General features: G+C 34.3%; 1 protein-coding gene across 1 annotated transcript in view; it reads left to right on the top strand.

Annotated features, from left to right (window-relative positions):
- Positions 1 to 18,175, top strand: part of ADAMTS6 (ADAM metallopeptidase with thrombospondin type 1 motif 6) — a 320,979-nt gene that overhangs the window by 233,392 nt on the left and 69,412 nt on the right. Inside the window, exons 14-17 of the mRNA XM_058563973.1 lie at positions 7,974 to 8,076; positions 14,644 to 14,777; positions 16,373 to 16,496; positions 17,019 to 17,099. Coding sequence (XP_058419956.1) covers positions 7,974 to 8,076; positions 14,644 to 14,777; positions 16,373 to 16,496; positions 17,019 to 17,099 — 442 coding nt within the window. The remainder of the gene's footprint in view (positions 1 to 7,973; positions 8,077 to 14,643; positions 14,778 to 16,372; positions 16,497 to 17,018; positions 17,100 to 18,175) is intronic.

Here is an 18,175-nt window from a genome sequence, read left to right on the forward strand (position 1 = left end):
AGTACCTGGGTATTTTCTCAGCCAGCTTTGCTAGAGGGACATGCTATTCTGCAATTTTTTTCCTTCTTCAATCCATTGCTTAAGGCCATTAAACGATATTATTGCCTTGGTTGTGGTACACAGGAAAAGTGTAGCCTCTATTTGGAGGTAGGATTGTAGTGAAAAAAGTATGGACTTTGGCTTCAAATTGACTTAAATTTGAATCCTGACTATAACACTTGTTGATCTTTGATCTTGGCAAGACACCTAACCTCACTAAACTTCAGGAACTCCTTTATACATCAAGTAGAATTATATCAAACTTACAGGGTTGTTTGAGAATTAAAAAAAGTAATGCATGTAAGATACCTAGTACTGTTCCTAGTACTTAATCTGTATTCAATACAGTGTAGCTATTATTATATACATTTATGTTTTGTAGATTACAAAGTACTTTCATACATAACCTCATTACATCTTCAAATCTTATAAAGAGAAAGGACAAATATTTTTTAAAAGTATTTTTTAAAATGAGGACACTAAAGTTTAGCAACAGGCTAGTACCATGGAAGGGATTCAGTAAGATATAGAATTTCTTTTTTTTTTTTAACATTATAATTTTATTTATTTATTTTTTCCCCCAAAGCCCCAGTAGATAGTTGTATGACATAGCTGCACATCCCTCTAGTTGCTGTATGTGGGACGCGGCCTCAGCATGGCTGGAGAAGCGGTGTGTCTGGTGCGCGTCGGGATCCGAACCCAGGCCGCCAGCAGCGGAGCGCGCACACTTAACCGCTAAGCCATGGGGCCGGCCCGGTACAGAATTTCTGAGTACTGATCCCTTGATCTTATAACAGATGGAGCCCTTGGGAGGTGGGTGTGGCAAGGTAAGCTTCTCTGAAAGAGTTTGGTCACCTTTGACATTGTCTTACTTCCAGTCTAACCTTACCCTGCAGCAGAACCAGATAGCTGAGAACATTCTGAAACTACAGACCTTGCCCCCAGGGAGAGGTGTGGGGTAAGTGATGACAAGGTACAGAGTTGATCCATTAACAGTGTTATAACTGTGTCCCAAGTTATAATTAGAAAACAAATATGTATCAACGACTTTATTCTTATAAATATTATATATAATATTTATTATATATATGGCAATAACAGGAGCAGTGTCATTAATCTTCTTTAGGTTAGTATGAATTTTATGTTGTGCATCATGTTTTGAGAAATAAGGACTAGCTTTTAAACACAGATTAGAGCTTGCTTGTTTATTTTGTTCTCAAAAGAAATGTTTAAAAAATTACGAAGTAAAAATTTGTTTCTTAACATTTTCATAGGCTTAGAGAAAAGAGTTATGCTGTGGAGAGATGGCATTTTAGTAAAACTCAGGCTATACAAGGTATATAGAAATAGCTTTAATTTTGAAAACTTGCATAGAAGATTATCGTGTTAAATATGACAGCTAGATTCAAGTTTGTCTGGACAATGTAGGTTTATCAAACTTTTGTTTTCTTTTTCTTTAAAAGGAAATTTAAAGTGAAACTACAAAAAAGTCAGAAACTGGGGCCGGCCTAGTGGCGTAGTGGTTAAGTTCGCATGCTCCGCTTTGGCGGGCCGGGGTTTGCAGGTTCGGATCCTGGGCGCGGACCTATGCACCGCTTATCAAGCCATGCTGTGGTGGTGTCCCATATAAAATAGAGGAAGATGGGCATGGATGTTAGCCCAGGGCCAATCTGCCTCAGCAAAAATAGAAGGATTGGCAAAAGATGTTAGCTCAGGGCTAATCTTCCTCACACACATGCAAAAAAATCAAACTATTTAGAGGAGAAAAGATGAGAAGGTTGAATCAAAAGTGGAGTTTGAGATGATTCACTATGTACATTGAACACTAAATTCAAGTTTACTTTAATGAGATAATCAGACAGTACCTGATACCTAGGAAATCAGGAATTTTGTTTGCAGCTTGTAAGAGAGAGTGTGGAAGCAAGGACTTTGTTAGCCCATCTGGCATCTGCGTAATTTAGAAAAAGGTTCCTGTCTGGGTGAATAAACAGAAATTTATCCTTCTTCACAGTCCCATGTCAAGTGCATGACTTGCTAAGCAGAGCAGTGGTTGGAATCCAAACTTCACCTATGCTCCCTCAACTCACGGGGTATAACCGGCTAAGAAGATGTTGCTACCCTGGAGAGGAAGAAGAGAATTAAATTTGGGGAGTGTAGAAGGTTGGTCTAGTGTGATAGTGAAGAAGCAAAAGAGCATTTGGCTTGAAAGCAAGAAAGGAAAAAGCAGCAGAAGGTGGGAAAGAGGTAGAAGTAAATGCCAATTTTGCTCACTTTGCAATTTTTCCTGAGGCCCTAGGATCCTAGTATCTTCCCAGCCTGCCCATCTTCTTGAGGAAGAGGAGAGGAAAGGGAAAAGGGAAAAAGAGTTGTCATTCTCGGCCTGCTTCTCAATTTTTATTACTCCAATGTGACATAATACAGTATTTTCAGAATTTTCCTCATTTGCAAAACATTTTGGGATGTATCAAAAGTAAGAGCATTTGGGATATATTTTGCAAATGAAAGAAGGCACAAAGGGATTCTGGAACTTGCCAAAGTCACCCTAATCTTTGGGACAAAACCAGGATGAGAACCGTGATAATAGATGTGCCACTGGAAAATTTGTCAGCAAAAGCTGAGATTTCTTTCTAGAGCAACTTTTATGCCCCAATGAATTAGCCTTTTTTTAGATTTATCTACCAATAAAAAGTATTAAGTTTACTCAAAAGGAGATGCTTTTAACTATCAGTATAACTGGAAGTGTAAGATTATCTATAGTATATGCTAACTTAACACAGATCTCTGAAAAACAGTGGTGATAAAGATGCTAATATTAATTTTTTAATTTCTTTGAAAATACAAAGCTCAAAAGATGCTGAGACCTGCAACTTTGCTCTCTGGATTTATGTGGGGCCCTGCTGGTCGCGTTTTAGAAGTAGAGGGTACGTGATTAGCGTTAACACTAGGAAGCTGAAAACCTGTCAGGCTTTACGTAAAAAATTCATCGCTTATGCCCACTGTTTTCTGTTAGGGTTTCTGCATAATGTCAGCACTTATTATCCTCAAGTAATTTAACAAGGATTACTCCCTAAACTCTCCACTATTCCTAAACAAAACAAAAATATATTTTATGTAATTTTTCCGTAAGAAATTACTCTTTTCTTTGGTCACTCTCATTCTTTGGAACTAGTATATACAATTCCTGCTGAGCTTTTTTCTAATCAACACAAATTCAGAGCATTCACTGAAGGAAGCATTTAAATCAGGAGAACAGAACACTAGGTTGATGTATTCTAGAAACAGAAAGGCATGGGATCAGGTCCCCAAGTCTACTACAATTCCCTTAAGCCCTTCCATCCTCCATGCTATTCTGTGAACATCCTAAACATGCTCCTGCCTCGGGGCCTGTGCATTTACTGTTTCCCGGAACATTCTTTTCACAGATGTGTACATTAAGTCACTCCCACAGTTTCTTTTAACGGTCTGCTCATGTGCCACCTTATCAGAGAGAATTTCTCTGACCATGTTATTTAAAACAACTTCTCTCCCACCTCACTATCAATCTCTGTACCTTGCTTTATTTTTCTTTTTGCTCATATTCAACTAGAGTGAGCTCCACGAAAGCAGGGACCTAATCTGTTTTGTTTATTGCCTTATCTCCAGAGCCTGGATAATATATGACACATAGTAAGCATTTTACGTATATTTAATTAGTAAAAGAAAGACACTGAAGGGCGATTCTTGGTGCCTGGTTTTAAGAGGACTAATGACATGTTATGATTTGCCCCTAGGAAAACCTTCAAGGTCTGGGCACCCTTCAGTTAGGGATTAGATTTGTTCAGTGTGAATCCAGAAGAAAGGAGCAAGACAATGGGTTAGAGGAAGACAGATTTTGGCTGAAAGCAAGAAAGAACTGATAATAATTGCAGTTGTCTGAAAAGTATTTGATCTTTCTGTAGATGTTTATACAGGTTATATGAACACGTCGGGGATAATTGTAGAGGAAATTTAAGTATCTTGTGCAGATTAGGTTATATTACCTCTAACATCCATCCTTAAAAGTCTATGATTCTGTATTGACTCAAAAATTAATAATTGAGTTTAGTTCTACTGCAAAATGCTGCCAGACAGATGTACCTATTATGTTAACACCCTAAATCAGAGGTGGACAAATTGCACCTCCTGGGCCAAATTTGGCCCTGACCTCTTTTTGTAAATAAAATTTTATTGGAACACAGCTCTGACCGTTCATTTACATATTATCTGTGGCTTTTTTCACACTATAATGGCATAGTTGAGTGGTCGCAGCAGACTCTGTAGGGCACACAACGCCTGAAATATTTACCAAGTGGCCTTTTACAGAAGAAGTTTGCCAACCTCTGCCCTTAACCAATAAACTACAAAAAAATAACACATGGAAACGTATCTCTGTTCAGTCTCCCAAGTGCTTCATCATCATCACCATCACCATTATTATTACTGATTGTTGTATCAGTAAAGATCTAACCATAATAATATAAACAACTCTGAATATTTAAATGGAAGGAATTTAATGCTAAGAATTTGTTATAAATTGGTTACATGGATGATGGAAGTGGCTGACAAGCCCATAGATCAGCGTCAGCAGGAAGATTGCACCACTCCTACCAGGAAGACACAGGAGGGGGGTAGTTTTATCAAAGCCCAGAGACTGGAATCATACAGCAGAAGCTGGGACCGTAAGATGGAGAGGGGTTTGGGGGGCTGTTGCCTGAAGTTGGAGCCACAGGAAGATTCTGCTTCTGCCTAGGATGCTGCCTGAGAAAGAGAAGAAATGAGAGAAATACCCTGGCTTCTCCTACTAGTGGCTTCCATTGCTTGAACCCAACCAGAAATCAGCTGACACAAAAGTCTGGGAAATGGAACTTGTAGAGTTTGTTCCCCTGAAATACAGAGCAGAGCAGAAGGGTGAGGAATGAGTCCAAGGATGCCTAGACCCAAGACCAGCACAGCTGCTAATAGTTACTGAGTGCTGCTATATGCCAGGTACAGAGCTAAACAGTTTATATGAGTCCTCACCTAAGAGGTAAATACTCGTATTATCCTCAGTTTATAGATGAGGCTTGGAAAATTACATTGCACAAGGCCATTAATTAAATAAGTGACCAAGATAGAATTGAATCCAAGTCTGTCTTACTCCAAAATTCTTACTTTTAGCCCTCTCATTTTATAAATGAGAAAAAAAACTAGTTTGGAGAAGATAATAAACTTGTGGTTGGTAATGACAGGGCTAGGTCTAGAACCCAAGTTACTCCTATTGGGTTTTTGCACATTTTAACAGAGCTAAAACTTTATACTGTTATTGTAGCATTTAGAGAGTGTCCAGAGGAGGCTCCCATTCCCATGAGGGAGGTATGCTTGCACTCTGAAACTGTTGCTAAGCAACCTTTCTATACCCAGTTTACTTTGTTGTAAAATGGGATTATTGATTATAACTACCTTAAAAGAGTGTTGAGAGAGATTAAATAGATAATACATCTGGAGACCTCTGAACGGTGTGCCACAGAGGAGGTACTTACTAAATTGCTTAGTAAATGCTAAGTAGCTGTTGTCATTGTTAAACCTCAGAGTGGTTATCACAGGGAAAGAGTAGATCAAAAACTTTATGAAATGTTTTCCAAGTGCTTCATTAACCAGGAATAAAGCTCCCATTGGACCTTTTGCTTCTCTTCTGTTTAGGAGAAGCAGTATAAGATAGCCAAAATAGGATTTTTGTTGTTTGTTTTTAAGTGAATGGCCCTCATGACGCCTTAGTTTGTTAATTCAGGGCTTTTTTATGTCCCAGTGCTTATCTATGAAATGTCATCTCCTCTTATGCTCCCATACAGTTCCTTTCTTTCCTCTAAGATGGGCTTTATCCAACTATTCCCAGCATGTGACCTTTTCCTTGCTGTCCCCATAGCTTTACTTGACTTCATTCTTAATAGTTTTCTCCCTCAGAAGTCCTTTTTCTTTCTTAATCAGCTCAATTCCTATAATACTTTATAATATTACAATGAATAAGTATTTATAATACTTTTATTATACTTCTTATAATACACTCCAGATTTTCTTCCTCAACAAATACTTTCTTAACTAATCACATGACACATTGATCTTTCATCTATGTATAGCACCTATAGACAACCTGTAACATGCTGTCTGTACTGCCTAAAGTAGTGCTGTAGTTTTTCACCTGTATCTTGTTTCTCCAACTAGATTGAAAGCCATGCTGGGATAAACTTGGTCGGTGCTTTACAAATACTTAAGTATTATGTGAAAACTTGTAGCTAGAGTTCAGGTTGCTTGTATTTTTTTAAATTGATGATATTTTCTTGAAAACTAGTCTTGCTGCATGGCAAAGTCACTGACATCTTTAGTCCTTGTGTGGGATTCCCTAAAAATAACTAGAAAAGGAAAGCATTCCTTTGATCCAAAGATTAGCACACCATGAAACAAAAGATCCTGGAAGCATATCCTTCCAGCATGATGCACTATGTAGTCTATGGTAAATACTTATTTTTCATTTTTTTAAAAGGCAAGCAAGAGGGATAGTTTGACAAGCAGAATCATTAGGTTTGTTGTTTCAGTGTCATATTTTAATATGCAGAAAATATTTTTAAAGGCAGGGCTCATAACAGAATGTATACCTGCTGCCACTCTTTTCAGAATCTGAGGCTTTGGACTTGATATGGTAGAAATTTGATCTGCAATATATAGGAAGTAATGATGACCATGCAAATATTTGCACATTGTGGTCCCTTATTTTTATACATGCTTCAAGGGACCGTTTGCAATGTACTGACCTCAGAGAACTGTATAAAGTAAATGTAGAGATCAAAGGGAGGGTAATAAAAAGTCTTCAAAATGATCTTTGAGAATGTCTGTAACATACTTGTCATTTATTCACAATTAAGAATTTTATCTAATGACTTGTTCTTCCATATATAAGGGGGATGTTTTCTCGTCAGTGTTTCAAAAGCAGTAACTTTGTTCTTTAAGTGCTACAGCTGCAGAACTCTAAAAGATAGGTCAAATTAGGTCATACTGCTCAAACACCATGAGATATTATACTTTTAATTCTTTGTGAACTTAAAGATTTAATTTAGGATGGCCCTGTGGTATTTGGAATCTGGACCTAGCTAGATTGGCAAGATCCAATTTTTAAATTCCTCTTTAAAAAATTCAGGTAGAAGAAGCATTCCAAACTTTTAAAAACAAATCATCCTCTCTTTACCCTTTCAACATCCTTCTCTCTCCCTCACCCAACACATGCACATGTTTTGAACCAACTTCGTAGTTTATTTTCTATGATGTTAATAGAGTAAATGTAAATCTTAATAAGTCCAAATTCCTTGAATTTGAAGGTGTTTAGACTTGAGGCCTAGCATTTCGCCCAGTTCATTCCACGTCTTAAAATATGGTTTTTGTCAGGCCTAGACAGTCAACAGTTATAGGAGTAGGGATCCAAACCACAATTAATAGTGCTGAATGTTGTGTTACAAACCTGCCTCTTGATTCCTTAAAGTAAAGAGGTAGGAGTAGCTGTGGCAACTGGACCTCAAATACTGTTACCGAAAAGGATTTTGTGTTTTAGTTTCTTCACCTAGTTTTTATGTGTTAATAAGGAGATACCTGATGGATTGATTGCAAAGTGGACTATGACATGCATCTGAGTGAAAAGTTATATGGAAACTGTCTAACACTTAACTCTGTTTAAATTACCTCAGTTATTTCTTCTGTGGCTAAGATTACAATTCAGACACTTCAGTCTGAATGCTGGTTGTAAAACAGCAAAGCAAATGCCAGAATTATAGCCAGAGAGTAAGGCAGTGAGTTAATGTGATGGAGTTCAGGCAATTTAATTTTAGGGACATTGTCCCTTGGTTTTGGTATTTTTCAACAATCATACCATTTATGATTTTATTTTATTTTAGCCATGTCCTTTGGGGGCCCGAGATTTTCGAGAGAAACAGTGTGCAGACTTTGACAATATGCCTTTCCGTGGAAAGTATTATAACTGGAAACCCTATACTGGAGGTAATGTATAACCTGGCAGAGCATTCATCATGCTTGAGAGCTTTGCAAATATAAAAGAATATATAAATACATACAAACACACACATACATTCATACACATACTAGTAAAAATTAATGTTTGCAAATCAAAGCAGGAAAGTGCTTATAGTACTATACAGGTCTCATGTTTTAGTTTCCTGTAATAAAGTTTATATGTTAGTACAAATAGTCAGAAATCATTTTTAAAAACCTCGTTCTCTTTAGCAAGGTACAAAGGTTCTAGAAAGGATATAAATCTGAATAATATCTCTCAGTTTTTGAGACTTCCTTGAGGTATATGGACATTACATTATAATCATTTATAATCATTGAATATTTGGAATTATCACCCTAAAACCAAATTATAACAAGATAAATAAACTCAAAAGAGGCCAGGAAAATCTGTGTTCTTTCTTGGTCAAAGGCTAAGGATCATTCTATAGATTTTTATTATTCCTTTTTAGTGTTGGGAAACATTTTTGCTCTTTAACTTGGGCATGTATCATACACTAATTTTTCGCTAAGCACAAGATATTCTCTTGTGCTCCCAAAATGCAAACTAAATTTTGTTAAAATTTTTTATTGGAAAAATTGAATGTACATTTAAAAACCTTTTATTGTTTGTTTTTCCAACATCTTACTTTGAAATTTTTCTAACATAGAACAATATTAAAAGAATTTTACAGTGACAACTTTATACCCACCACCAAGATTCTACTATTAACATGTTAGTATCCTTTTTTAGTTACATGTCTAGTAATCTCTCTATCCATTCATTAATCTATCCTATTTTTTTGATGCACTTCAAAGTAAATTGTAGTCATTAATATACTTTCCTCTAAATACTTCAGCATGTATAACATTAACCACAGTTCAGTATTTATTTACTTTTTTCTTTTGAGGTAAGATTATGTTCAATGAATGCACAAATCTTAACTGTACTTTTGACAAATACATACACCTGTAAAACCCTATTGAGTTATAGAACGTTACCATTACCTCCAAAATTCTCGTGGTCCTCATAATCCTTCCCAGTCAATAGCTGCCTCTACCTACTTTTTCCAAGAGTTAACCACTGTTCTAATTTTTTTTCTTACCGTAGATTAGTTTTGCCTATTCCAGAACTTCATATAAATGAAATCATGTCGTATTTACTCTTTTATGCAAGGCTTCTTTAAGCCTAATTTTTTGAGATCCATCCATGTTATTGCATGTATAAATAGTTTATTCCTTTTTATTGCTGAGCAGTCTTCCATTGTAATAACCAGGTTTTTTTTCTATTCTGCTATTGATGGACATCTGAGTTGTTTCTAGTTTTCAGTTATGAACATTAGTAAACATCTCTTTTTGTGGGCATATGTTTTCATTTCTCTTGAGTAAATACTTTGGGGTGGAATTGCTGGACAATAGAGGTGGTGTCAGTTTAGTTTTAAAAGAAACTGTCAGATGTTTTTCCAAAGTGATTGTATCATATCACACTCCCACCAACAAGGTATGAGAGTTCTGTTTGTTCCACATCCTTGCCGATATTTGACGTTTTCAGTCTTCTTCTGGTGGGTGTATAATGGTGTCTTAATGTAGTTTTAATTTGCAATTTCTGATCATTGATTATGTGGAGCACGTTTTCATGTGCTTACTGATCATTTATGTATCTTCCTTTGTAAAGTGTCTGTTCAAATCCCTTGCCTATTTTTTAATTGGTTATTTATCTTTTCATTCTCAAGTGGTAGTCATTTATCAGATAACTTTTATGAATATTTTCTCACAGTCTGTGGCTTTCCCATTACTTTTTAAATGGTGTTTTGTATGAGTACAAGATTTTCATTTTGATGAATTCTAACTTTTCAATTTTTTTCTTTTATGTTTATTGTGTTCTGTGTTCTGTCTTAGAAATCTTTGCTTATCTCAACTCCAAAAGATATTTTCTTATGTTTTCTTCTAAAAGCCATATGGTTTTGGTCTTATACATTTAGATCTACAATCTAAAAATAATTTTGGGGTATGGTGTGTATTCGTAGTATATTTATGGACTCTATTTTGTTTCATTGATCTATTTGTCAACCTTATGCTAGTACCGTACTGACTTAATTACTGTAACCGTATGATCTTGGACACAGGTAGTGTAAGTTCCTTCAACTTTGATCTTTTTTTTCAAGAGTCCTGTGGATACTCTAAGTGCATTGCATTTCCATATAAATTGTAGAATCGTTTGTTAATTTCTACAAAAAAACATCTGGGCTTGTGATTGCTAGCATGTTGAATCTATAGATCAATTGAGGGAGAACTGATAAATTAACAATGCTGAATTTTCTGAATTATGAACATGGTATATATCTTCGTTCATTTATGTTTTATTTAATTTCTCTCAATTATGTTTTGTAGTTTTAGGTGTAAGGTCTTGCACATCTTTTGTTAAATGTACTGCTGAGTAATTTATGTTTTCTGACAGTATTATAAATAGGGTTTAAAAAATTTTCATTTTCAGTTGTTTGCTCTAGTATATAAAAATAAAGTTGATTTTTGTATACAGATGGTCCCCGAGTTATGATGGTTTGACTTAAATTTTTTGACTTTATGGTGGTGTAGAAATCGTATTTTGAATTTTGATCTTTTCCTGAGCTAGCGATATGCACTGTGATACTCTCTCCTAACACTGAGCAGCAACAGTGAGCTGCAACACCCAGTCGGCCATGTGATCACAAGGGAAAATAACCGATAAACTTACAACCATTCTGTACCCGTACAACCACTCTGTTTTTCACTTTCAGTACAGTATTCAATAAATTACATGAGATATTCAACACTTTACTGTAAAATAAGCTTTGTGTTAAATGATTTTGCCCAACTGTAGGGTAATATAAGTGTTCTTAGCACATTTAAGGTAGCCTAGGCTAAGTTATGATGTTCTGTAGGTTAGGTGTATTAAATGCATTTTCAACTTACAATATTTTCAATTTACGATGGGTTTATTGGGATGTAACCCCATCGTTAAGTCGAGGAAGATCTGTATTTACTTTGTATTCTGTGACCTTTCTAAATCCATTTATTAGGTCTAATAGTTGTTTTGTAGATTGCTTAGGATTTTCTTGGTAAATAGTCATTTTATTTGGAAATAGAAACTATCTATTTCAATCGTTATACCTCTTATTTCATTTTCTTGCCTTAATGCACTGGCTCGGCCCTTCAGTACAATTTGTGCATGTATTGATTATATGTATTTTTCTTCTTTGTTCTGTTAATATGGTGAATTACTTGATAGATTTTATAATGTCAAACCAACTTTTTATTCCCAGGATAAACCCCATGTGGTGATGATTTATAATCTTTTTGTATGTTACTGGATTTAACTGCTAATATTTTATTAAGGGTGTTTGCATCTATGTTCATAAGGGTTACTGATTTGTAAATTTTTTTCTTGTCATGTCTTGGACAAGTTTTGGTATCAGAATTACTCTGGCTTCCAGAAATAGAATCTTTATTTATTTTGAAAGAGTTTGTAGGATGGTATTATTCTTTCTTAGAATAGATTTTACTAGTAAAACCGCCTAGGCTTGGTATTTTCTTTGTGAAAAAAAAATTATCGCAAATTCAACTCTTTTAATAGGTAAAAGGCTATTCAGATTTTTTTTTATTCTTATGTCATTTTTTGAATTTGTGTCTTCAAGAAATTTATTACTTCCATGTTGTCCAATTTATTGTCAGAAAATTGACCATAACATTCTCTTATTATCCTGTAGAATATCGTAGAATCTGTAGTGATGTATGCTCTTTCATTTCTGATATATGTGTTGATAATATGTGTTTTCTCTCTTTTCTTTGATCAATCTTGCTTGAGCTTTATCAACTTTATTAATCTTTTCAAAGAATCAACTTTTGGCTTTATACTTTTCTCTATTACTGTCTTTTTTCTCTTTCATTAATTTTTGCTCTTATATATATATATTTGGGTTTATTCTACTCTTATGCATTCCCAAAATTTGATGTGTTTTTATTTCCTTCAATTCAAAATATTTTCTTATTTACATTGTGATTTCTTCTTTGACTCATGGCTTATTAGAACTGTGTTATTTTTATTTCCAAATATTTGATATTTTCTACATTTTTTGATATTGATTTATAATTTAATTCTATTATGATCAGAGAATACTCTGTATGATTTAAATTTGCAAAATAATTGAGATTTGTTTTATGATACAGCTATTGTCCATGTTGGTGAATGTTCTACATATACTTGAAAAGAATATGTTTTCTGTAGTTGTTGGATATAATGTTCTACAGATATTCATGAGGTCAAGTTGGCTGATAGTGTTGTTCAAATCTTTTATATTCTTTCTAATTTTTTTCTGCTCTAGTTCTTCTATCAATTACTGAGAGAACTGTGTTCAAATCTCCAACTATTATTTGGCTTTGTTTTCTTTTTCATGTTTTTGCTTCATGTATTTTGAATCACTTTTATTAGGTGCATATACATTTGGCATTGTTTTGTCTTACTGTAGGAGGAGAAGAAGTAAGTGTCTCAAATAATTCACAGACTTAATAATTAGCATCTATGTAATTGTGTGCTTAGTGAATTAACCCTAAATTCATAGTAAGCTTCAACTGAAGGTAATTGGTAGTGTGAGCTTCCATTTAAAGAATCATCTTAAATCCCTTCTTGAAATAATAGCAGTACTTCTTCTGAAAACTCATTGTAGCAGAGGGAGCTGAACATATCTTCAGCAATAAAAAAAGAAATTTATTCCTATTATCATCAAATAGTGTAGTGGGCTAAGGGATACAACCATAGCATTTATATGTCCTGCCTGTCAGACACTACTTTACATAATTAATATAATGTTAAAATTGAGTAAACAAAAGGTTAATGTTCTCTTTTTAAAGCCTGATACATGAAAAACTACATGAAATTCGAAAGCATTGCAATAAAAAATGGGAAAAGAACTATTTGGGTAGTGATGAAAACAATCCCAGTAAGATTCATGGAAATTTAGAGCAGTTTTATTCATAAGAATCTTACAAAAATATAGATACCTTGATTATCAATTCAGGAAGAAATTATTTTATTTATTACTTGTTACTTTCTGTGCTCAGTATAGCAAAATGTATTCTTAACCTAAGCCTAATAATAACATTATAAGTGATATAGATGTTCTATAGCCTGTAGACATTGAAAATGGAATAAAACATGGACTTAGGCCAGAGGTTATAACCTGGCAGTTCAAGAACCAGTTTTTACTCACATACATGTTCTAGCCTCCACAGGATTTTTGAAAACCTCAAATGAGTTCCCAAGAAGACTTTATATTTAAAAAATCTAGGTTTTCATTTTCTCCTGAAAAAACAGAATGTCTGACAATATTGGGCCTTCTTCTTGCATGACAACAATCAACTATAACAGTGATGTTTGACGGAATGTTCTCTCTCTAATTTATCATTGTCTCCACCACTCACTTGGCTTCTCCCTTTTATTTTACATACTTTCACCCTGCAGAAACCTGGTTTCTACCTTTGCTGAGACTAGGCATGTCATTTCATCTTTCTGCCTTTTTTTCTTTGTTAGAAGTAGTCTTCTTTATTTCGAAGGAAATTTTGTTAGTATAATTAGAATAAGGCTAAGTTTTAAACTTCATGAAATAAAAGTTCAACAGAAAGTACTTTTAAGTCATAATTTCAATCAATAATTAATATTTATTAATAGCTTTTTCATGCACTGTTCTGAATAAAATAAATCCATATTTATTGCTACTTTTCCAATGTACTATAAGGTTATGATGTGTAATTTGCTTGTTTTTTTAAATTGCTACTATTTATGCCTATTTTTCATATCAGTCTTATTAAAAAAGACAATTTCATGACAAAATGAAAATGCTCAAGTTATTGTATGCATTTATTCACAAAAAAATTTAGATATTGCTTTAATTATTCAAGTTTAATGCTATATGTAATATTTATCTTTGATTTATTAATCTCATAAGAATTATTCAAATTTAATGCTATAATTTATCTTTGATTTGATAATCTCATAAGAATTTATCTCCATGCTAAAGCCACATTTATGGAGTATCGTACAAATTTAGTTTTATTTTACAACTACTATATCCCTGCTTGAAGTGGCAGAGTTTTTGTATCAGCTTCAGTAACAAGTAACATATATTGCAGAAATTCCTATTTCTTATATGAGGTTATTGTCTCATACCTCCTTAAACTTTATTTCCTTAATTAGTTTTTTTAAATAGTTTTTATTTCATCCATTTTTTTCCAACATTCAGGTACCTCCACTTCATCCCTTTTGACCTAAAATATATTGGAAATATATATTGGAAATATCTGAAAATTTTAAACCTTAAAACTCCTCAGCAGACCCTCCATTAAGTTGCACAAGCAATGAAAATAAATATAAAATTTTAGCAACAGAAGAAAGAAACCTATACATCTAGATATATAGTCAGGGAATGAGGTCTATATGAATTGTAAATTTGCTATGGGTAATATTGAATCACTATTCCTTAGGAGAACCACTTCATTTATTTCTCTTCTACCATATTTGTCCAGGTGGGGTAAAACCTTGTGCATTAAACTGCTTGGCTGAAGGTTACAATTTCTACACCGAACGTGCCCCTGCGGTGATTGATGGGACTCAGTGCAACGCGGATTCACTGGATATCTGTATCAACGGAGAATGCAAGGTTGCTCAGATTATGAATTCCACTCCTTTTTGTTGGGGTTTTTGAGACTTTTGTCTTTTTTCTCAGATAGTAGCTCATAATTAATACTATGCTCAGCTTTAATAACGAGAGTAACATTTTAGAGAAATTCAATTTCCAGTAAGGATGACAATATATATAGATAGAGGTAGAATGACCCATTCATATTCAAGCACCGTGCTCATAGGATTTATTCTGGTGCTCTAGTTATGTTTATAGTGATTGTTAGAGCTATGAAAATATTTTGGACTTTAATTTTCCGTTATTCTTCTGTTCTGTTTATGAACAAGATTATAGAAAAAAAGAGAGAACAAGGGTTCGGTTCTTATTTGTATGGCTACCATATGTTCTCACTGGAAGATTATTTGATGTATTTCACAGCATAATTTTTCCTCACAGTGTAAAATAGTTATGCTCTTCCTACTTTGTGTCCTTTTGAAGCATCTACAATGGTTTTCATTACAGAGTTAGTCTTTACCTTATTAAATCATTTACTTTAGAAAATTAGCCAGACTAGTTGTGAGTTGTAGGAGCAAATCCATGCTATTTTCCTAGACCTATATATGAATCTTATCATAATAAGAAAAGCCACAAAAACCACTGTTCTCGTAACTTTTTTCCTTGTTTGTTTTTGTTTTACTTTAAAGAGAAGCACAAAACTAAGTCCCAGAAACTGAGAAAGAAGAGATAAAAACACTCTATTTTACTTAGTCTCATAATTTCTTGCAAAAGTTTCTGTCCTTCTAACTATTTGCCTCCAAGTGTATCTGATGATCCATTGTGTGTGTGTGTGTGTGTGTGTGTGTGTGTGTGTGTGGTTACTTTATTTACTTGAAGAAAAAGTTATTTCTGTGACAGTATTAAAATTTTTTTCAGATAACAAAGACCCAGGTATAGGTTTTATTCAGACAGTACATGCCTGGTATCAGTGACTGAAGGTCAAATATACAAATTCAAGTGCCAAAATAATATAAAAGTCCACATTTCTATGATCAAGTGCAAAATTGAAAGGTAGAATTTCAGCTTCTAAAATTGCATGCTTACATCTCCTTTTTGTTTATGGCAATTTTATTCAGCTGGTGGAAGCAGATATTCATTTTTAAAGATTTACTCAGGCATGAATTCCACAACTAATCCTTAATACTAACAATTAGATATCCAAAAGAACCAGTGGTTTCGAGAAGGCAAACCATAATGCTTTGCTGTTATAACCCTGTCTAGGACCATATGCCGTTTTTCTTAGTTCTTGCATTTCTTGATTGAGGATATAAGAGCCCACTGCTAACGAATTATATGTTAAGAATTGGAGCATAATATCTATAAATGAAGAGATCCAGGTTAAAAATATAGACATACATTCCTGGGAAATCAGAATTTTTTTTCTCTAAACATATGTGTTGGAAAGTGTTAGCCAGAACTTACTAGAGAGTGAAGGTAAAAGTGGAAAGAGGAAAATATTTCCTGTTTTGATTTCCTTTATTGGAAAAACAGGTAATAAACAAATTATATTTATTTGATTAGTTATGGTTCCAAGAATTCCTCTTTTTCACACACTGAATATTCTTCTCTGTTTTCAGCACGTAGGTTGTGATAATATTTTGGGATCCGATGCTAGGGAAGATAGATGTCGAGTCTGTGGAGGGGATGGAAGCACATGCGATGCCATTGAAGGGTTCTTCAATGATTCGTTGCCCAGAGGAGGTGAGTGTGTAGAGAGAACTCTTCCTCACACCTCTGGTGTATTTGGAATAGCCAAAACATTTGACTTGCCTTCCCCCCTTATTTTTAAATTTCTTTATTTAGGCAGACAATGTTTTTCTCCAAACTGCTTTCAGTCCTTTAAGTATTAAATGTAGCTTCATGTAAGATATTTTAAGGAAATATTCCTTTCTACTTGACTTCATTTAGCCATGTTTCTTTAAGATGGGAATTCCCACAGAGCATTAATGTGAGGGCCGTGTGTTGAGGAAAAAAACGTGAACCAATATTATATATTTTGAGGCTTTAAAGATATCTTGAGATAATTTTAGAGAAAAAGAAAAATACTCTAGATGTATTCATGAACCCAAAGGGGAATTTGCCCGTATTTCATAATTTATAGAGTGCAAAGTCAAAGCAAGAATGGAAGAATAAGGAAACTGTTATAACTGAATGGTTACTAACACTCATTTTCTGACTAAGGCTGCAGATGCTACTTATTACTCGCTGTCTTCTGTGTTCCAGGCTACATGGAAGTAGTGCAGATACCAAGAGGCTCTGTTCATATTGAAGTCAGAGAAGTTGCCATGTCAAAGAACTATATTGGTAAGTAACACATTTTGCTAGATTTTAAAAATTAATGAGGGTGCGCCGGCCCCGTGCTAAGCACGCGCTCCGCTACTGGCGGCCTGGGTTTGGATCCTGGGCGAGCACCGATGCACCGCTTCTCCGGCCAAGCTGAGGCCGCGTCCCACATACAGCAACTAGAAGGATGTGCAACTATGACATACAACTATCTACTGGGGCTTTGGGAAAAAAAAAACGAGGAGGATTGGCAATAGATGTTAGCTCAGAGCCAGTCTTCCTCAGCAAAAAGAGGAGGATTAGCATGGATGTTAGCTCAGGGCTGATCTTCCTCACACACAAAAAAAAAAATTAATGAGGAAAAGCAGCACAGTATCATGAAGGAAAAGACATACTGCTTTAAGGTAGAACACTTCATGCTAAAATTAAGGAAGTTCCAAGTTTAATAAGACCATGTGTAAGAACTAAACAAAAAAGTAGTAGTTTATAGCTTACTCTTCACTGGGTTGGTTATTTGATTTTTTAAAGTAAATTTTGTTGAGGTATAATTTGTATATAATAAAATGCATCCATAATAAGTATACAGTTCAAAGAGTACTGACAATTTTATATATATATAAATACCACATATACATATAATAAATATATATATATGGTATATGATATATACATATATACCACAACCAAGACATACAATATTTCTATGAGTCCAAAACATTGTCTCATTTGTCTTTGCAGTCAAATCCCCCCAGCCTTAGCCTCAGGCAAACATTGATCTCTTTTCTGACATTATATATTTTATTTGGTCTGGAATTTCGCATAAATGTGATCATATGGTATGTACTCGTACATACTATATGTATGTACAAGTTTTGTTTTTGCTCAGCATAACATTTGTGAGATTTATCTATATTACTGAGTATATCCAAAGTTCATTCCTTTTTATTGCCAAATAATATTCCATTGTGTGGATATACCATAATTTATCTATTCACTTGTTAATGGATATTTGGGTCATTTCTAGTCTTTGACTATTATGAATAAAACTTCTTTGAACATTCATAGACAAGCTTTGTGTGGACATATATTTTCATTTT

The sequence above is a fragment of the Diceros bicornis genome, chromosome 20 (assembly GCF_020826845.1).
Source record: "Diceros bicornis minor isolate mBicDic1 chromosome 20, mDicBic1.mat.cur, whole genome shotgun sequence".
Classification (NCBI taxonomy): Eukaryota; Metazoa; Chordata; class Mammalia; order Perissodactyla; family Rhinocerotidae; genus Diceros; species Diceros bicornis.